Source organism: Myotis davidii, unplaced genomic scaffold (assembly GCF_000327345.1).
Source record: "Myotis davidii unplaced genomic scaffold, ASM32734v1 scaffold323, whole genome shotgun sequence".
NCBI lineage: Eukaryota > Metazoa > Chordata > Mammalia > Chiroptera > Vespertilionidae > Myotis > Myotis davidii.
This window is the reverse complement of record NW_006295491.1, coordinates 2815677-2835990: the sequence shown is the minus strand read 5'-3', so window position 1 is coordinate 2835990 and position 20314 is coordinate 2815677. Positions and strand designations below refer to the sequence as shown.

Here is a 20314-nt window from a genome sequence, read left to right as displayed (position 1 = left end):
TTTATTTTTCAGAAAAGAGAAAGAGAAGGAAAGACATATTTGTGAGTTTCTTGCCTTTATCCTGGGTTCCTCTCCCAGTTTCTGGCTGATGCTAGGATGATTAAGCAAGGTTTTGCAGAAACATAATCCAAAGACAGCGCTACTGATATGCCATCAAAAAGTCACAAAGTCCGAAAAAAAAGTCACAAAGTCCAAATAAAAATAAATAAATAAACCCTCTACATGTTGAGGAATTCAGACATGATCCTGGAGGGCAATAAGCAAAGAAGTCACAAGGTCCAATGTACACTCTAGAAATATTGCTTGGGTAGCCATAAGATGGATGGTGCTGCATTTGTGGAAGGAGGAGACACTCAATTCAGGAGGCCACTGCAGTGATTGGGGCATAAAAGCCTAGGACAGGGCAGTAGCAGGAGGGATGGAAATGAGAGGAAGATTCAATCACTATTCAGAAGGTAATGCAGCAGGAGTTGGTAACTAATCGGATGTGAAGGGCAAGAAATAACAACAACTACCACTTAATGAGCACTTCACAGGTTTCAGATCATAGGTAGGGCTTTCCTTCATAATCACATGTATCCTTGAAATACCTTGAGGAGTATTATTATCATGTTTTATAGATGAGGAAACCAAGGCATTGTGGGATTAAGTAAATTGTCCAAGGTCATATGCCAATTAAGTGGTAGACCCAGACCAGTCTGACTCCAAGTCCAAACAACTAGCCACTGTGTGACAGGAAGACTCAAGGATATCTCTAGGATTCTCTAGGGGAGGCTGGGAGTCTGACAGTCTCACTAAGTGAGGAGCAGAATATAGGAAGAGGTGTTCAGTTCAGTAAAACTCCACAGTCAAGAGCAATGGCTAAAGTCAGGCAGGGCAAGCAAGTTACACATTTTGCTAAAAGACTGCCTCAATAATTAAACGTTGTGCAATGAAGTGGTAGAAATTATGAAACAGAAAAGGCTCAGGATGAAGCATGAGACTGCATTAATGTTGAATGTATGTTTTTGACCTTTGTTTTTTGAAGATGACTGTAATTATCTGTTTAATGACACAGAAATAGTCTCAGCAATTATTAACTAAGTGCCATCCCCACAGAATCTAGCAGGTTCTATAAAAGGAGGCATTTCTTTGGCCTACACAGTTTCTACCCCTTAAACAGCTTGCTGCTGTTGAATTTACCCATCCCTGTCCTACCTTGAACCTTGTAACACCAAAAAGACTTAAATAAGAAAATGGTATAACCAAGACTTGAAAAGTTTTTAATGTATTACCTAGTATCAGTGGTTGGCAAAATGCGGCTCGCAAGCCACATGCGGCTCTTTGGCCCCTTGAGTGTGGCTCTTCCACAAAATACCACATGTAGGCGTGCACATACAGTGTGATTGAAACTTCGTGGCCCATGCACAGAAGTCAGTATTTTGTGGAAGAGCCACACTCAAGGGGCCAAAGAGCCGCATGTGGCTCACGAGCCAGTTTACTGACCACTGGCCTAGTTTAAGGCTTCATGAAAATGTTGGGTAGCAACACAATATAGTGAAAAATAAACTAGACTTAGAATAAAAAGATTGAATGCCCTGGCTGGGTAGGTCAGTTGGTTAGAACGTCAGCCTAATGTACCAAGGCTGCAGATTCAATCCCCAGTCAGGGCACATACAAGAATCAACCAATAAATGAATAAATAAGTGGAACAACAAATCGATGTCTGTCTTCCTTCCTTCCTTCCTTCCTTCCTTCCTTCCTTCCTTCCTTCCTTCCTTCTTTCCTTCCTCTCTCTCTCTCTCTCTCTCTCTCTCTCAATAAACTAAAAAAATATTTTTTTCTACAATAAATAGATTGAGTATGAATTCTGCCTTGGAAAACTGTAGTTTTATGACACTGGGCAAATCACCCATGGATTTCTCTCAGCCTCATTTTCGTCATCTGAAAATTGAGGCTCATGATAGCTTACAGAGGATTTCTGTAAGTATTCAATTAAATAATAGATGTCAGGGTATTTAGTACAGGGGTTGGAACACTGCAGAAACTCAATATATTCCAACAGCTTCCCTCTACTCCTTATGGGAAAGAGGCATGGTGCATGTTGTGTGTATGATAAATATTTAATAAATATGTATTTGTTATCATTTAAAATACACCTATGCTGTGCAGAAGCTGGTTTTGAATCAGAGTTTATACCACTGACGCATGTTAAACATTTTTACAGATGACAACCTTTTGAAAATACTATTAAGCTTATATGATCAAAAATTCTACCCAAATAAGTAAACAGCAGTAAAAAAAATCTTATTAATGACAGTCAGAGCAGCTTAGCTTGACAAATCAGACATAAGCTTCACCATCACACCCTCTTGCTGAACAGTGTGAGGGGAAAAAAAAACACTCCTCTGCCTCTTGGGAAATTTAATTGTCCTGATCTTGGCAGGAAACATAACTATTATATTTATTTACAAAACAGCATTCTCAAGGGAAGAGTTTATATAAAGATTATGGGGGGGAAAATTGCAGCATATGGCTGGATTCTCACTTCTTGCATTGGTCTTGCCAGAGTCCTCCCCAGGGCTGGCCTCTCTCCAGGCAGTCCCAGCAGGGCTGGTTCCATCTCAGGAGCCCTTTCAGACCCACTGCATGACTTCCCATGTATGGGAAGTTTCCCTGCTTCCTGCTCATGTTTGAATCTCCATCTGCCAGAGTAAGGGAGCCGGCCTCACATCTGGTTTGGTCCCTTATCCCAGACTTGGATAATAATAATCAACGTGTGTGTCTCCCTCGTTCTGTCTCCATCTTCCCATTCCGCGTTTTCCCTTTTCTCCCTCTTAATTTCCATCTCCCACCCAGTTCCATGTTTTTTAATTTCTCTGTGTTTCTCCCTCTCTCTACACATACACATCTCAATAACCTATGTACTGGAAACTAAAACAGCAAGTGCCATTCAAGAGACCCTACGAATTTAGATTCCCCTCCACTTCTGACTTTTACTCACCCAGAGCCATCTCTGAACCAAGAGGGTCTTCAACCACATTCCCAGGCGGGATGGGTAAAACATCATCATCAAAGCTGATGAGGTCGATGTCCCCCAGAGGCTTGCTTTGCAGACCTGGGGCTGCGGGGTTGGCTGAGGCTCCTTCACCCAATGACCTGAATGCTTTGGCTTGTGATGCCACTGGGGGTCGGGGAGGAACAGTGACTGGTTTCAGCAAAGTGGCAGGGCAGCCGGGGTTTTCTGAGGAAACTGATTTCTTCGGCAGCAAAGGTCGAGGAGCAGGAGTTGGGACTCTCTTCCTGCCATCAGGGCTCTCAACCACAGGCCCTCCTCCCAGAGTCTCATGATTAACACTTCGCGTAAGGCCAGGGGTTGGTTTCTTTGGCAATTCAGGTTTGGTTATTGGGATGCTCCCTACTTCTTGCGGTGGAGAGTGTGGGGTGGGCCCTTGCCCTGAGGCCACCTTGCGTCTGTTTTCATTCCAGGAGTCCAGTTCTCCAGAAGCTCTGTTAGCAGCTGGTTTGGGAGCCACAGAGGGTTTCCCTGAGGGAACAGCAGGCCTGGGGGGGAGTGAGCGGGGAGCAATCTCTGGTTTCTTGGGCAGCTCAGAAGTTTCAGTATTTGTCTGACTATCCAATGCTTTTATCCTTGAAACAATACTATTTTGGCTTCGTTCTGTGTTCATAATGTTCATCCCTGCCTGACGGTCCAAGTCGTTGGTATTGTCCAACAGAGACTGAGGTCGGCTTGGGGCTGACTCCTCTTCGGTGGCCGCTGAGCTGATTTTCTGGAGATTCTGCCCTTTAATGTGAGAATCTCTGGCTACTGGTCTGAGGTTGCTTTTTGATCTTGGTTTTGGCACTGGACATCTTGTAGCATTGGAGTTTTCTGGACAAGTGTGTTCCTCAGAAATGTCAAAGACTATTAAAGGTGCCACATTTGTGGGAAGATCACTGGCTGAAACCCCTGGGGCAGGCTGAAGAGGTTTGAGAGGTGCCTGCAGTGCTGATAAGATCAAAATGAACAAAAATAAGTTGCAACATTATAATTTAAAAGAAAAACATAATAGAAGATAAACAGATTTTTAAAGATATACATGTAGAATAGCAAGAGAATTTGGTTCTCTCAATTAGTAAAAAGTAATTCCCAAATCAATGTGGAAATGTCTATACTCAACTTTCTGCACAGTGTTCAAATTATATTTATTCATATAAGAAACATTCATTTTGTAGTAATTTAAAACACCGTTAAATTTCTGATTCTCAGTAGACTTATCACACAAATCATTTCTCTCTCGCTGTCAAAATTCTAATGATTCTTGCTTTACTTTTCCAAAGTAACTTATTTCCATCTGTTATCCTAATACAATGCATTTAAAAAGCCTAACAGGGCTAACACCTTTAGCATCCTATCAAGTTTATGTTGCTAAATATAACATCCTTCTCGGTGGGAATAAAGGGCATCAGCAGTAATACCAACCGTGAGTTAAAGGATGTTTTGTGTTATGAATTAGGGTGAGCCCAAGGAAATGGGGCTTTGGGTCCTGAGAATGAACTATTATAAACATAGCAAATCCAAATAAAGAAAGCACACATGATCACACTGACTGGGAAGCAGAGCTCAATAAATTATGTATGAATTGAAAATTATTTTTAAGACTAGAGTCTACTGATTACTTTCCTAGAACCAGGTCAGAATTAGGTGAGACAAATTACTTGCATTACTTTGAGGCAGGTGGTTGTCTATTTCTTCTGAAAAGTCAGTCTGAGTTGCAGAAGTAATAGTGTGCCTTGGAGAGGCAGCAGCATTATTGTTATTTGTAGTATTAACTTGAACTTGGTTGATTTCTTTTATGACTTGTTCATAAGATGGTGGGAGCTACAAAATAAAGAATGAAAATGTTAGACATCTATGGTTGACAGCCAACATGTTAACAGTCTCACTGTTCTAATCTTTGAATTTCATTTTAAAAATAAAATGCAAAGAGATAACAGGGTGCTTATTCACCTCAGCAGGACCCAGCTCAGTGGGCCTCCAAGGGCCTGCGGCAGGGGGTGGGGGAAATGCCAATCCTGGGGCTGGGGCTCCTGGAAACCACGAGGCTGGCCTCAGTGGCTCAGCGGCCACAATGGTGATCTCCGGGCGCCTAGCAGACAGAAGCCTCAGTGAGAGTTTGCAAGTTGGTAACAGGCTATTGTCCATTTGCAAATGTTCAAAACTTCATGAAAACAACTACCACCCAAACAAGTTACCTAAGAACTACCGCAGTCACAGAAATGACCTGTACAGTCTCTAACAGTACACCCAGGCAGGCTTCAAGGGATCAAATGGCAGCCGTCCTCTATGAGTTTGGGCACAAAAAGTTAGAGATGTACCCTAAGCACACTTAGCTCTGCCTTGGTTGATAAGAATATGGACTAGGTAAGGTCCATACAAGCTCTTCATTCCAGGGCTCTGCTATCTAGCCTATAGACAAACATAAATATACCATAAGTAGAAAAGTGCATGGGTCAAATAGAATTGTTTAGTTTTCTGTTATTATAAAGTATAAACTAAAAAATGATACCATATAAATAGAATACCTTCTTCCTCCTCACTCCACCTCTGTCCAAATTCCAAGTTATCTTTAGGTATTTAGAGTTCACATGTTCATTTCTAGACCCTGGTGTGTGTGTCCGTGTTCCTTGTCAGTTTTGTACACGAATTTGATGATTATTCTTTAACACTGAGGAGCCATAGTAATTTAGGCATGGCTTCTTTCATAATTTTCTTAACCTGATTATACAGTTTCATGTTTAAATCTTACCTTCAACCTGACTTCCTAACAAATACCAACTGAACTGATCAATCACCTCTCTGAGCCTCAAGTTTCCGTTCTAACAAATAATGATGAGGATACCTGCTCTTCCTTTTTCTAGCACTCTATGCCAAATAAAAACAAAACCAAAAAGCACTATCATTATCAAAACTGTGTATAGCCCGGCTGGTGGTTGAGCATCAACCTATGAACCGGGAGGTAACAGTTCAACTCCTGGTCAGGGCACATGCCCGGATTGCGGGCTCATTCCGTAGTGTGGGATGTGCAGGAGGCAGCCGATCAATGACTCTCTCTCATCACTGGCGTTTCTCTCTTTCTCCCTCTCTGAAATCAATAAAAATATTAATAAAATAAACACCCTCCCTCCCCGCAACCCCATGTATAGACACACTCTCATGCTAGCTTGTGAAACGGTGGAACCTACTTATAAATTACATTTGAATGGCAGTACCTAAGAACCTCTGCTTATAGCTTTTAACTAAATAATGAGTTAATAATTAATAAATTTTAACCACTCTACACGCATTAATCCGTGTAACAACCTTATGAGGGAGGTCTGGTTTGTACCGCTTTAATGATGGGGATATTGAAGCGAAGAAAGGTTACATAGCTTGCCAAGGTCACATGGTGAGAAAGTAAAGTCATGATTTGAACTTGCATAATGCCTCACTCTAAAGTCCTTGTTCTTCATTCCCAGGTACCATACCCTAAGAAATTTGAAAGCATGGAAGCTGTTTTATAAAAATCTATCCATTTATCCACCTGCTAATCTTTCCATCCATTCAGCCCTCTATCTGTCTATTTGTCCGTCTTTTTGTGTATTCAGTGACCTTCTTCCCTTTCTCCAGCCAACCATCTAGCCACTTATGCATTCAGCTATCAATCCAGCCTGCCTGCCTGCCTCTTTTCCTTTCTTTATCCTTCCACTCAATTTCCTATCCTGTCATTCATCATTTATCTATGCGACATGTACTAAGTAGCTATGAGGTACAAAGCACTCCTTTGAAGCAGTTCCGATAATGCTTTATATATAGTAGCTGCTTAATAAACATTTTCAAATTGATGTCAGTAAATAATTAGTCTCAAAAGAACACTTTTAGGCTTGTATTCCTTCTCCTCTCAAGCAAAGTCTCTATCATTCAAGCTTATAGATTAATTCAGGAAATGTATTGATGAGGCAGAATGTTGTAATACACTGCTTATGAAAGAGAAATATTTAATGTGCTAACTGATAAAATTTTTATTTCATTATGAGCAGAATATATGCCCTCTATTATAAATATAACCATACCTCCTATCTCGATGAAGCTCACTCTGTATAGAAGTCCGAGAAGCTATAAAAGAAAGAATACATTGATGTAGTACAAAATTAGTATATTCAATAAAGGTTTAAATTTTTATAGGGTATATTATTGAAAAAATAGCTTATACTTGATATCATATAGAATTATGGATTTTTTGAAGGATTAAAAATAACTTTCATTTATTTTTTGCAAATCTTTTAATCACATCTTATATTTCTTTTATAATTAGAAATAAATTATAGTTATTAAAAACCAGTACCTAATGATATATTTCTATATACTGAATTATAGATACAGATATAGAGACATAGGATAGTGCCGTAAAGAGAATGTTTTGATAAGGATAGAAGAAAGAAAGAAAGAAAGAAAGAAAGAAAGAAAGAAAGAAAGGGAGGAAGAAAGAATTAAAGGTATTTTATACCTGAATTAGGTTTAGAGGGAATGATATCTGAGAGGAACATGGAGAAATAGCAGAATATATGTATTTTAACAACCACAGTAGAAAAGCAAATCAAAATGATCTTTTCATATGGTATCAAGTTAAGTATAGCACATATTTGAATTCATAAGATAGCATAGATTTCAAAAACCCTCCAAAGCACATTCTAGAGTTCTGAAAATAAGTTAATGAATGAACAGAGGGGAAAAAAGATAGCTATAAATAGAAATTGCATGACAAGAGCATTATAATTACATGAAGTAACAATGGGCAGACAACTTTGTTACATGTCTATTCTGATCTATGACTATACTTTTATAGTTTTTTTTAATAACTATTGTAAAGAGAATAAAGGTGGTTAAATTTTCATCAATTTTCTAACTTTTCTGGAGTTTTATAGTCTTTGTTTTAGTACCTAAATTAAAAAATAATGAATACAAGAACTGTCCAAATCACTTTTATAAACATATTTATTATAGCATATATTATTATATATGCAGCACTAACTTTTCCCTCAAGCCTCAATCTCAAAAAGCTAGATCATTTAAAAATTTTCCAAATTTTATTTTAAAATTAAATTAGGTCTTAATCAGATGATCTGGACAATATGTCACATATAGGGTCACATGGTACACATATGTGCAATTCAGAATTATATCCCTATTTTCAAAGAGCACATTCTAAAGATATCTTTTTTTAAAAATCTTCCTACACTACCAGGTATATCAAAATGATTTGTGCATAAACAGGAATTTGTTTCAGATATTAACTATTTCTGCTAGTTGCCCTCCTATCTCTCCAATACGCTGATTTTTTTAATTCTTCTGATTTGTAAAGGTTGAAGGTATGAATCTTAGCTTTTTTCCTCTTATTAACTTCTGGTTCTCTCTGAGCAAGGAGACTGACAAAGCTGGGAAGACAGGGATAGAGGTGGCTGTGACAGCTGAATCTATTCTGGGCTGGCAAAGCAAACCCAACATTAGAAACCAAAACTCTTGGATATCAAGTTGGAGGGTGTCTTGTATTCATATCATCAACTGGTTTGACTTCAATTTTTATCAAAAGTTGAACCAAGCTGAGGTGCATTTTGTCTACTGCAATGAAAGGACAGAGAGGCTAGAGCTCTGAGTGGTGGGTCTGATTGGTAAGGCTGGTTTCATTAAGTAAGTGGCTCATTAAGTGTGCTACAATCACATCACCATCACCACTAAAGCCAGAAACAGCAGGCACAGCACTTGTACATCACATCATATTATTCGTCACAAACATACCTCTTCCACGGGGCATTTTTGCTGTGCACTATTCATGAGTGCTAAGGGAAAAAAAGAAGGGGTTATAGAAGAAGAAAGGGAGGAAAAAGAGTGAACCCAGTTGCTTATGCTCTAAAAGGAATTTGAGAGCAAGTCTGTCTCACCATGCCACTCTGCATACTTCTACAGAAAGGAAAAGTTGATGAACCATAGTTTCAGGGAGTAAAGAAGTGTGCTGTGGCAAAGACATGTCTGTACAGACCAGACATCCACACTCATAACCACAGTAAAAAAAATAAAGTAAAAAATCTACCTATAGTTTTTAACAACAGTGCAAAAAATATCCCTAAAAACCATTCTGAAAAATCAATTTGCGACTTCAATAGGAATCAATATTAAAGTATACATAATACTTAAAAGGAAATTCAGTATTCAATTTACATCATTTTAAATCAGTTGCTTGTTACTTGATTCAGCCCTTGCACACCACAGGCCATTAGTAAGAGGCCCCCCCTCTGGTTAGCAGAGTGGCATTCCCACTCTGTAAATAGCCAAATGAGGGCGAGGTCTCCCAAACATAACTCACAGATCTCTGCATCCTTTCAGAAGCACTGCCTTCTCCTTTCCTGCTCCGATTTTTTTCACATTCACTCATTTGTGAAATTTCTTTTCTCTCTTGATCCCCATAGAATGACTGGCTCTTTTTGTCAGTATTGAACAAGTTTAGCAGCTAGAAACACTTTAGATGTTCATGGCAGGTTTTCGTGTAGTATTTCACACTCTTCCGGCAAATTTCTTAACCACCCACTTAATCCGTTCTCACTTTCCCAGATTAAACAGATTTGATGTAGTTGTTGCCAGGAAAACTGAGTTTGCCACCAAAGCCCATAGAGACAGGGCTCTTAACCCCTACCACAAACTGCTGCTAGTCTCTTGTACATTTTGGATTAAACCACAGTATAAAGGCAGTATGTTCAATTAAAGCTGTTGTATCATTTTGAAACTTTTCTAACTCATATAGTTAAATTCTAAGCACAAAACAAGTTAATATTCAGCTGTTCATAAAATACTGAGAACTGGATTTGCGATATTAGTACTAATAAAGACTCTGCCTATGCTCCATCAGGATCATAAGCATGAAAGGATCCTCAGTGATCATCCTACCCCAACCTTACAGATGAGGAGACTGAGACACGGAGAGGTTAAATAGATTATCCCAGGGCCTACAGCCCATTACAGGAAGGGCTGGGGGCAGTTTGTTCCCTGAAGCTGTTTAACTCCTTGTGGAGCCAGGAGAGCTGGATGCTTCTCCTGATTCTCAATAATTCAAAAATATCGATAAAATGATGGTCAGAAGAAATAAACACACAGAAGGATCATCTATATATATAAAAGCCTAAGCGACCATCCGACCAGTAGCTATGATGCGCAATGACCACCAGGGGGCAGATGCTCAACACAGGAGCTGCCAAGCAACAGCAACTTTGCAGAGTGCCCTCTCACACTCTGGGACCGCTCGGGAGATGTGGGACTGTTGGTTTCAGCCCGATCCCCACAAACCAGGCCAAGAGACCCCATCTGCTGGAAGGACCCCGCTCACTCAGCAGATGTCCTTCGAGCCCTGGCGCCACTCCAGGTGCATCCAGCCAGGGAAGGACCACGGGAGGTTGGCTCCAGGGCATGTCCAGCTCATCTCACCCAGTCCCGCCCCATGGGCCACCTTCTAATTAATTTCCTTTCAATGAGCATGGACCCATGCACTGGGCCTCTAGTTATATTATAAGCTTCCTTGCTATAATCCTTACCAATGAAAATCACAATAATAAAAAATAACTAACTACATTTGCTTGAGACAGGGTATGAACTAGATGCCTATGACATGGTAACAAGAACATCCATGCAATGGAAAAGCTCATGGCCTCAGAGTCTCAGGAAATCTAGGTTCACATCTAAGCTCTACCTTGTGGAGCCATTTAACCTCTCAGTGTCCCTACCATGTATAAAATGGGGTTAACACCTAGAATGTAGATCATTATTTTATAATGTATAAGAACAGTTCCTGACTTACAGTAGGCAATGAATATTAGCTATTTCTGAATTTCAGAGAATAATTTTTCTTTTAAAAAGTTAACGAAAGGGAAAGCATGAAATCCTAGATATATCCAGTTAGAATATTTTATGATCTTTACCAAATATATTTAGGAGTCATAAAAACAAATGAAAAAAGAAAGACCTAAAGGCTTGATTGAAACCATACTCATCATGAAAGAATTTAAAATACAACCAGCTAAGGAACATTGCCTTAAAAATGTGATAGTTTTTCTCCTTGGCAGGGTTAGATGATTATGTTTGGGATAATAAAGCAAACATTTCAATGGATTGAGTAAATAAAAAATTTCTTACAATTTTTTCTTATAGAATGGGCAAAAGGGTGCCATAATTATTCTTCATTCTGTATTTACATGGCATCATGTGAGAATCTGTTTGTCTTTTTATTTAACACTAGAGGCCCAGTGCACAAAAATTTGTGCACTCTGGGGGTGGTCCCTCAGCCCATCCTATGCCCTCTTGCAGTCTGAGACCCCTTGGAGGATTGACCACCTGCTGGCTTAGGCCCACTCCCGGGGGATCAGGCCCAAGCTGGCAGTCAGACATTCCTCTGGCAGCCCAGCAGCCCTCAGGGGATGTCCACTTGCCAGCGGGGAGCAGGCCTAAGCTACAGTCGGACATCCTTAGCACTGCTGAGGAGGCGGGAGAGGCTCCCACCACCACCGCTGTACTGGAAGCCGTCAGCCTGGCTTGTGGCTGAGCAGAGCTCCCCCTGTGGGAGTGCACTGATCTCCAGGGTGCAGCTCCTGCATTGACCATCTGCCCCTTGGTGGTCAGTGTGTGTCATAGTGACCAGTCATTCCCAGTCATTCTGCTGTTAGGGTGAGTTTGCATATTACCCTTTTATTATATAGGATAGAGGCCTGGTGCATGGGTGGGGGTCAGCTGGTTTGCCCTGAAGGGTGTCCCGGATCAGGGTGGGGGTCCTGCTTGGGTGCCTGGCCAACCTGGGTGAGGGGCTGATGGCTGTTTTCAGCTGGTCACACCCCCTTCAAGGTGGGGGTCCCCACTGCGGTGGCCTGGCCAGTCTGGGTGAGGAGCTGAGGGCCATTTTCAGGCTAGGCAAGCCCCCCTGGTGATGGAAGCTCCCAGTGTCTCCTTTCTTTCTTTCTTTTTTTTTTATTCTGGGATTTATTTACCTTCTATAATTGAAACTTTGTTGCTTTGAGTGGAGCTCAGAGCCAGGGCCACGGCAGGCGGGAAGCTTGGCTTCCTCCATCATTGGGGCCACCAAGCCTCCTGCTTGCTCCAGCTCTGTGGCTGCTGGTCGCTATCTTGGTTGGGGTAATTTGCATATAGTTGCTCTGATTGGCTAGTGGGCGTGGCTTAAGGCATAGCGAAGGTACAGTCAATATGCATATTTGTCTTTTATTAGTGTAGATCAGCAATACATGCAACCAACAAATATTTCTTTAGCATATACTAACTAACACATAAGAATTAAAGCCAAATGTGTTAATTTTTAAAAAAAGGTTCTTCAAAGCAAGAGTTTTCCCATTGTTTCACTTCCTCCTTCCTTTCTGCCGGGGTTGCTTCACCAATTTCCTCTTCACTCTGGCTGCAGTTTGATCTCTCCCCGGATTCCTTCCCTGTTGCCTACAGAGGCCTCCAACTTCCTCTTCCTAAATAGTCTGTGAACATGTTCAAATATCCTCTCTGCTTGACCCTCATGCCTTCTCAAGCTACAACCCTTTCTTCTCCTATTTACCACCATATTTCATAGAAGACTAGCCTACCCCAGCTGTCCCAGCTTCTACATATTCCATTCATCATTCAAATCAAAGTGTGGCTTCCAACTTCAATCATCTATTTAAACTGCTCTCTCAAAGGTCACCACTGACCTCCTGAGTGCCACATATAATGACCTATTATCAGCCACCTTGTGCCTGACCTTCCTGCAGCATTAAGAGATATTTGTGGTCCACTCATTCTTTTCGAACCTCACTTCCTTTGACCTCTAATACACAGCCTTCTCGTAGTCGCCCTCCCTCCCTCCCTCCTTCCCTCCCTTCCTCCCTTCCTTTCTTTTTTTGTTAATCTTCATCTTAGGATATTTTACCATTGATTTTTAGAGAGAGTGAAAAAGAGGGGAAGAGACACAGAGAGAGAAACATTAATGTGAGACAGACACATCTCACATTGATTGGATGCCTCCAGCACGCGACTAGGCCAGGGATTGAGCCTGGAACCAAAGCATGTGCCTTTGACCAGAAACGAAACCTTCAGTCCGTGGGCCAACACTCTATCCACTGAGCCAAACTGGCTAGGCTCTCCTAGTTTTTCTATTATCCTGACCACTCTTTTCAGCCTCGTTTTGCCCATTCCTTATTAAGTACCTTCTCCTCACGCCCTGCATGGCACACAGCCTCAGGGTAAGCAAGATCCATCCTGAAGGATCAATGGGAAGTCAGGTACAGATTACAATCGCCAACAAAGAAGTCCTGAAACCCAAGAGAGAGAAAAGTAAAAAGCCAGAGGACAAAGGCAGGGGCCAGAGGACAGGACTCAGTGAAAGGAGGCCTCTCCTCAGCAGGACTGGGTTTTTGGGTCATGCATCTTTGCCCTACAGCACCTTTAAAGCACAGCTTAGTCCCAAATATCATGCTTCCTAAGATTCTGTCCTCTGTCATCTGCTGCATCCTTTACACGTTATAAATGGTTAGCTATTGCCAGGATTTTGCCTATAACCTTGATTACCCCAAAATTGTATCTCCAGGAAGAAATTTTTTTTATTTAAATTTTTTATTGTTTAAAGTATTACATAAGTCTCCTTTCCCCACCATTGACCTCTCCTCAGCCACCCCCACCCCCACCCCCTGCAGGAAGAAATTCTTGCCTAAATTCCAGACCTATTTAAATGATCTTTCTCCCCTTTTCTCTCCCCATGGGCTCTAAGGCATGTAAAGCTGTCATGAATTTTTTATTTTCATATTTGAACTCCCTTCAACATAAACTGTGGCAGCCCCACATTTTTATAATTCACCACGAACAATAAAAATGAAATGTGTAGCAACATGGAGAACTGTGGAATTTCTTTCTGTATTGCCACCTTACAAACTATTCACTGCAATGAGTTCAAATGCATATTCTTCACAACCTGTGGATATCCTAAATTCATACTGAATACTACAAATGATGTTTCTAAAAATAGTATACATTTTCCTTAGAGTGCTGATCTCAGCTCAAATAATGTGAAGAACATCTAAAATCCTTATCTTATCTCTTTTTATAATGAGTAAGCCATGTTCTATTTGGAAAAGGGAGCTTTGCTCAGCCTTTATTAAAAAGAATGTTAAGCCTGCCTGGCTTGGCTCAGTGGTTGAGCGTCAACCTATGAACCAGGAGGTCAGGTTCAATTCCCGGTCAGGGCACATGTCCGGGTTGTGGGCTGGATCCCCAGTGTGGGGTGTGCAGGAGGCAGCCGATCAATGATTCTCTTTCATCATTCATATTTCTATCTCTCTTTCCTTCTCCCTTCTTCTCTGAAATCAATAAAAATCTATCTTAAAAAATAATGTTAAAATCCTACATACCAAGAGCATGTTTCAACGCTTTAACCAAGAGGTAAAGTTAGTAAGTATGACTCTACCATTCTGGAGAAATTCCATTAAGTCACTTCTACCTGTATGTGGAAGTATGAGCCAATCTCCATAGACATTTTTACAGATAAATAAAAATAGTGTGAAAGCAAATAAAAAAGGACAGGGCTTGTTTGGTATTTTTCAAACCCATCAGATGTCTCTACCTTTAGAAAATGGTTATATAAAATTTATATTAGATCATAGAAACTAGGTAGATAATCCAGATTATTTTTAACAGCTTAGTTCTATAAGGGAAAAATGTTCTGAGGAACTGGCTTATCAATGAATAAAAGTTGAAAAGAAAGTTGAAAAACTAGCTGCATGTCTGAAATGGATTATTACTCCTTAGGACAGTGATGGCAAACCTTTTGAGCTCGGCGTGTAGGCATTTTGAAAAACCCTAACTTAACTCTGGTGCCGTGTCACATATAGAAATTTTTTGATATTTGCAACCATAGTAAAACAAAGACTTATATTTTTGATATTTATTTTATATATTTAAATGTCATTTAACAAAGAAAAGTCAACCAAAAAAATGAGTTCGCTTGTCACCTATGACACGCATGTTATAGGTTCGCCATCACTGCCTTAGGAGAAGCTCTTCTGGTTGGATTCTTTGTAAGATTCATCAAACACAATCACTTGCTAGAAATCTAAACCATCATTTAAAATTATTAGAGAGGAAAATGTAGAGCAGGAGAAAACAAACTTACATCTCTTGATTACCGCTCGAATGGATGACAAGGGTCCTTGGCTAGAAAAAGAAAGAAAACTTATTACACATTCATTAATCCTTTTGAAGAAGAATCATTGATCGTGCCAGGCCATTTCTGGACTCAATATGGCGCCAAGTAGCAAGTTTGATACATTAATTACTGGTCTATTCTTTTTACAAAACACAAATTAAAAAAAACATTTAAAAATTGCCTTTGATATTTAAAATGTTTTATGGGAGGCGAGGAGTCTGATGAAGTACATCTGCAGTATAAATAAAATTTTGCCTTGAAGTTGCTTTTATAGCTACCTACATACTGTTTTTTCCAGTGAACTTCTTTATTTTATTTTATTTTATTTTATTTTTTCCAGGGAACTTCTTGAAGTTAGGTGGCAATTACCTGGTGCTCAAAAATTTTTTTTAACCCTGCCCTCCATCTCTTCGTGTTTGACCTTGGAATTCTTATCTTCTCAGGTCAAAACAGATTATTTAAAGTCAATTTGACCTAAGCACCAATAGTATTTCACCCTAAGATTAGAATTAAAACATCACCACCTAAAAATAAAAGTCTGCTTTGATTTTTGTTCAATAGCTGGTTAGTCATGACTGCCTCTGACTGTGCAACCTTGGGCAGGTCACAGACCTCTTCCAAGCTTCTGTTTACTCATTTGTCAAAACCCTCTAGAACTGCAAAGGTTATGCTATTAGTTTTCCAGGTTGTTTAGCTGTATTCATACCAGGTGGACTAACTGTTTTTGAATCATTTAGAAAAATATGCAAACATGACAGTTTAATGCTATGATTTAGAAAAAAAAATTCTTATTTATGAAATTCCTCAGTTTTTTTCAGAATAGTCTTTTAAAATTTATACTTATTTTTGAATTTATACTCTTTTAAAATTTCCACTTGTGTAACCTGTATAAATACGCTTGCTATATCTTAGATAACTACAATAGGAAGACACAATAATATACCAGTCCATTTTATGGAAGAGATACTTTAAAAATATACTATTCTGCCACACAAGAAAAAAAGAAAAGTTCTATAATACCACAAAGCTAGGACAATAATATAAAAACGTGTTTTCAGTAATACTGATTTTTAAAAAATGTCTTGAAAGCTTTCTGTAAACAATTACTTGGAAAAAAAAAAAAACCAGTATAAGGTAATATATAAAAGAGGTAATAGCACTAAAACCCAAATAGGTCAACTGAAGGCTTTAGGAAAAACTTCTTGGTATAAAACTGGAGTGAATTTGTATGTTAATATTGTGTCTATTGACTTAGGCACAGTAATTAAAAGAATCAAAATCAGTATTTAGAAGCAAGGGGAAAAAAGCCACAGTACCATCTGTGCACAGGCAAGACATAGGGATGCTATTGAATATCTACATCATACTCTCCTTGCTCATTAACACTTATTTGGTGTGATATTATTATTACTTAAAAATACCTTTGTTGCCTTTGTAAAGAAGAAAGGTGTACTGACTGAAGTAAAACATGGGGGTGGGGGGGGCGGTATTTGGGTCAAATTGCCCCTCCCCCCAAATATATGTTGAAGTCTTAACTCCCAGTACCTCAGAATGTGAACTTATTTGGAAATGGGATCATTACAAATGTAATTAGTTAAGATGAGGTTATACTGGAGTAGGTGGGCCCTAATCTAACATAACTGGTGTCCTTATAAGAAGGTCATGTGAAGACAGAGACACACAGGGAAAGTGCTGTGTGACAACAAAGGCAGTCTTGAGTGACACAGCTGTGAGCCAAGGAATGCCAGAGTGCTGACAAATCACCAGAAGGTAGGAGGAGGTGAGGAAGGATTCAACTATGGATTTCAGAGGAAGCATAGCCCTGCCAACATCTTGATTTCAGACTTCCAGCTTCCAGAACTGAGAGACAATAAATTTCTGTTATTTTAAGTCACTCAGTTTGTGGCACTTTATTACAGCAGCCCTAAGAAACTAACACAGGGGGAGAGGTCTTCTGAGGTGCTGAGTAGATGTGATAATCAATTGAGCTGCACACTTTGTGCAATTTTCTGTATGTTATACTTCAATAAAAAGTTGGGGGTGGGGAGGGAATCTTGGCCCCAAATAGAATTTTGACTGAGTTCAGTCCAAGTTCTACACTCCTCAAGATTTGCAGTGTCATATTTAGACTAGATCTATAAACCAACCAATGAACCAACTGACCAATGAACCAACTGACCACCCAAACAACCAGTATTTTATGTCTAAAATGGCATTTCCCAAACTCTAAAACAGGGGTCCTCAAACTTTTTAAACAGGGGGCCAGTTCACTGTCCCTCAGACCATTGGAGGGCCAGACTATAGTTTTAAAAAAATCTATGAACAAATTCCTATGCACACTGCACATATCTTATTTTTTATCCTCTTAATAGTAATATTTCTCTTTGTTAGGCTCTGGCTCCAATGTTAATGATTTGACATCACTCAAAGTTTGGCTTCATTTAACAGAAATGCTATAGCTAAACAAATTGGGATGAACTAAATTCTAATTTGGATGATTTCTTTTATTAGGCATTATACCCCTATCCTTGAAAGAACAGTACCCTCAGTGAGAATTCTAGCTGCAGAATTGATGATAATGGCAATTTAATTCTCTAAAAAGCACTAAACCTGAACAAAATTGACTGACGAGGAAGAGAAGTAGGAGAGAAAACCAGTGCTCTGTAACCCAATCAAAGGGATACAACACTCTGAGAAACATACTTGAAAAGCTGATGAAATTCAGGTAACAACAGTGAAAAATCTGTTGCATTCTTGTTTGGGACACAAAGTATAACAGTAAGAACTATGGAGTGGCCAAGAACTGCCCTGAAGCATTAAATATAGAGATAAGTCAGACATGGTTCCAGCCACTGGGGAACTTACAGTCTACAACAGGGGTCCTCAAACTTTTTAAACAGGGGGCCAATTCACTGTCCCTCAGACCATTGGAGGGCCAGACTATAGTTTTAAAAAAATCTATGAACAAATTCCTATGCACACTGCACATATCTTATTTTGAAGTAAAAAAACAAAACGGGAACAAATATAATATTTGTATTTGCATGTGGCCCGCGGGCCGTAGTTTGAGGACCCCTGCTCTAAAAGTTTAAAGTTCTCCTTTAGAGGTTAATGGGTTTTCTGAGAGGAACTAATGAAAAAGAAGGCCTGTGGTCAAGTACATTTCCATGAGAAGTAGTTTTGGGAGATGCTGGCTGTGCAGTGCATACCATTTCTGTATCTCAAATGCAAAAACTGAGGTTTAAAGATGTTCTGCAGAGCAAGGACTAGAGGTGAAGTTACCACTCTATTGTCTGAGAAAACCTCATGGGAGTCCTCCCCTCAGCATAAACTCAGGCTCATGTCTTAGCTGAAAACCTCCACCGAGGGCCACCCTGGAGGTAGACATGGCCCCATGACCACTGATCAAAGGAGGGACAGCAGAGCCTGCTGGTTCAGAGAGCTAATTCTGGAATCCAACTATCCATATTCCCTTCTGGTGCCTCCACTTGATGGCTAGTGTGACTTTGTGCAAATTACTTAGTTTCTCTAAGGCATCTTGTTTCCTCATGTGTAAAAGCATGAGGTTGTTATAAAGAGTAAGAGGGAGAGTCCATTAACGCATTTTACACAGTGCCTGGAACAAAGTGTGTGTTCAATAAACGTGAGACACAATTATCATTTGTTTATAATCTTTAGGGGCAACACAAAACATCTGACAATACTTACAAACCTTGGCAGGTTCCCCCTTAGGGGTCTGATATCATGCAGATAGTAGGCCTAAGAGTTCACTGTATTTTTCTATATATAAGATGCCCCCCACACTTTTCCAACCCCAAATTAAGAAATCAATATTTTAAACATTTTGCTGATTTCCCTCTTAAGGCCTTATTCATTTTTGGCACCTTAAGGAGTTGTGCTTCCTGTTTTCTCTACTGTCTGATTATACACTCAGTGGGAGGAGGTCCAAATTGTCTCTGCAGCTTTATTTCCATGCTCTTTTGCATAGCTGATTACATTCAGTTTGAATTTTGCAGAATAAGACAATCGCTTACCAGTATTTATCTTTTTATTTTTTGACATCTTTATGGGCTCAGAACACTCCAGTCCCTGTTGCATCTGCACACTCTCCACCTCCACCTCCAATTAAGGCATCAGCTGACATCAGTAACAATAAGGCTCGTGATTGGAGGAAGCCTCTTTGACAAGGTATGGGCAGCTATGCATCCGTGGGACTCCCTCCTTGACTTCCATGTATAAGATGCCCCTCAATTTTCAGTCTAATGATTTTAGAAAATAATAGTCATATACACAGAAAAATACAGCATGTTTTTTAAAGATTTTTTTTTCCTTTTCCCTGGTGGGGTAGCTTACTTAGTTGGAACATCATCCCATGCACCAAAAGGTTGTGGGTTTGATCCCGTCAGGGTGCATACGGGAGGCAACCACATGGGTTTGGTTCCCAGTCAGGGCACTTACCTAGGTTGCAAGTTTGATCCCCGGTTGGGGAGTGTATAGGATGCAGCTGATCGATGTTTCTCTCTCTCTCTCTCTTTTTCTCTCTCTCTCTCCCTCTCCCCTTCCTATCTCTCTAAAAACAATAAAAACATATCCTTGGGTGAGGATTAAAAAAATAATTTTGTTTTCTTTGAGATTGCTATCCTCTGGTTTCTGCTGTTCAGATGGAACCTGAGCCTAGGTCCCTTCATGATAAAACAAAGGACTGCAAGACTGCATCTTCACTCCATCTAAATTTATAAGCCTATGTCCTGGCCATTGGCAGAGTTAATCCAAATCTTTTGCCTTTGGTTCTTAAAATATATAGATATAGATATATAGATATATAGATATAGAGATGTATATATATATTTTGCCCTAGCCGGTTTGGCTCAGTGGCTGAGCATTGGCCTGTGGACGAAAGGGACCTTTTTAAAAATTCAGACATATTTGACATACAATATTATGTTAGTTTCAGGTGTACAGTCCCGTGATTAGACATTTATATAACTTATGAAGTAATTACCCTGATACCTACACTCTAAGCCTCATTTTTTTCATGGTAAAATGGATTGTGTGTTGGGCACACATAATAATAAACTTATCAT

At 39.8% G+C, this 20314-nt stretch overlaps 1 protein-coding gene across 3 annotated transcripts in view; it reads right to left on the bottom strand.

The window, feature by feature from the left end:
• Positions 1-20314, bottom strand: part of SH3D19 (SH3 domain containing 19) — a 97662-nt gene that overhangs the window by 48154 nt on the left and 29194 nt on the right. Inside the window, exons 2-7 of one of the 3 annotated variants that reach the window (XM_006770125.2) lie at positions 15198-15238; positions 8816-8856; positions 7093-7135; positions 4991-5129; positions 4699-4861; positions 2984-3988 (exon numbers count right to left, since the gene is read on the bottom strand). In XM_006770125.2, the coding sequence (XP_006770188.1) occupies positions 2984-3988; positions 4699-4861; positions 4991-5129; positions 7093-7135; positions 8816-8831 (1366 nt within the window). In that variant the 5' untranslated portion in view covers positions 8832-8856; positions 15198-15238. The remainder of the gene's footprint in view (positions 1-2983; positions 3989-4698; positions 4862-4990; positions 5130-7092; positions 7136-8815; positions 8857-15197; positions 15239-20314) is intronic. The other 2 variants (XM_006770126.2, XM_006770128.2) reach the window with 2 other exon arrangements.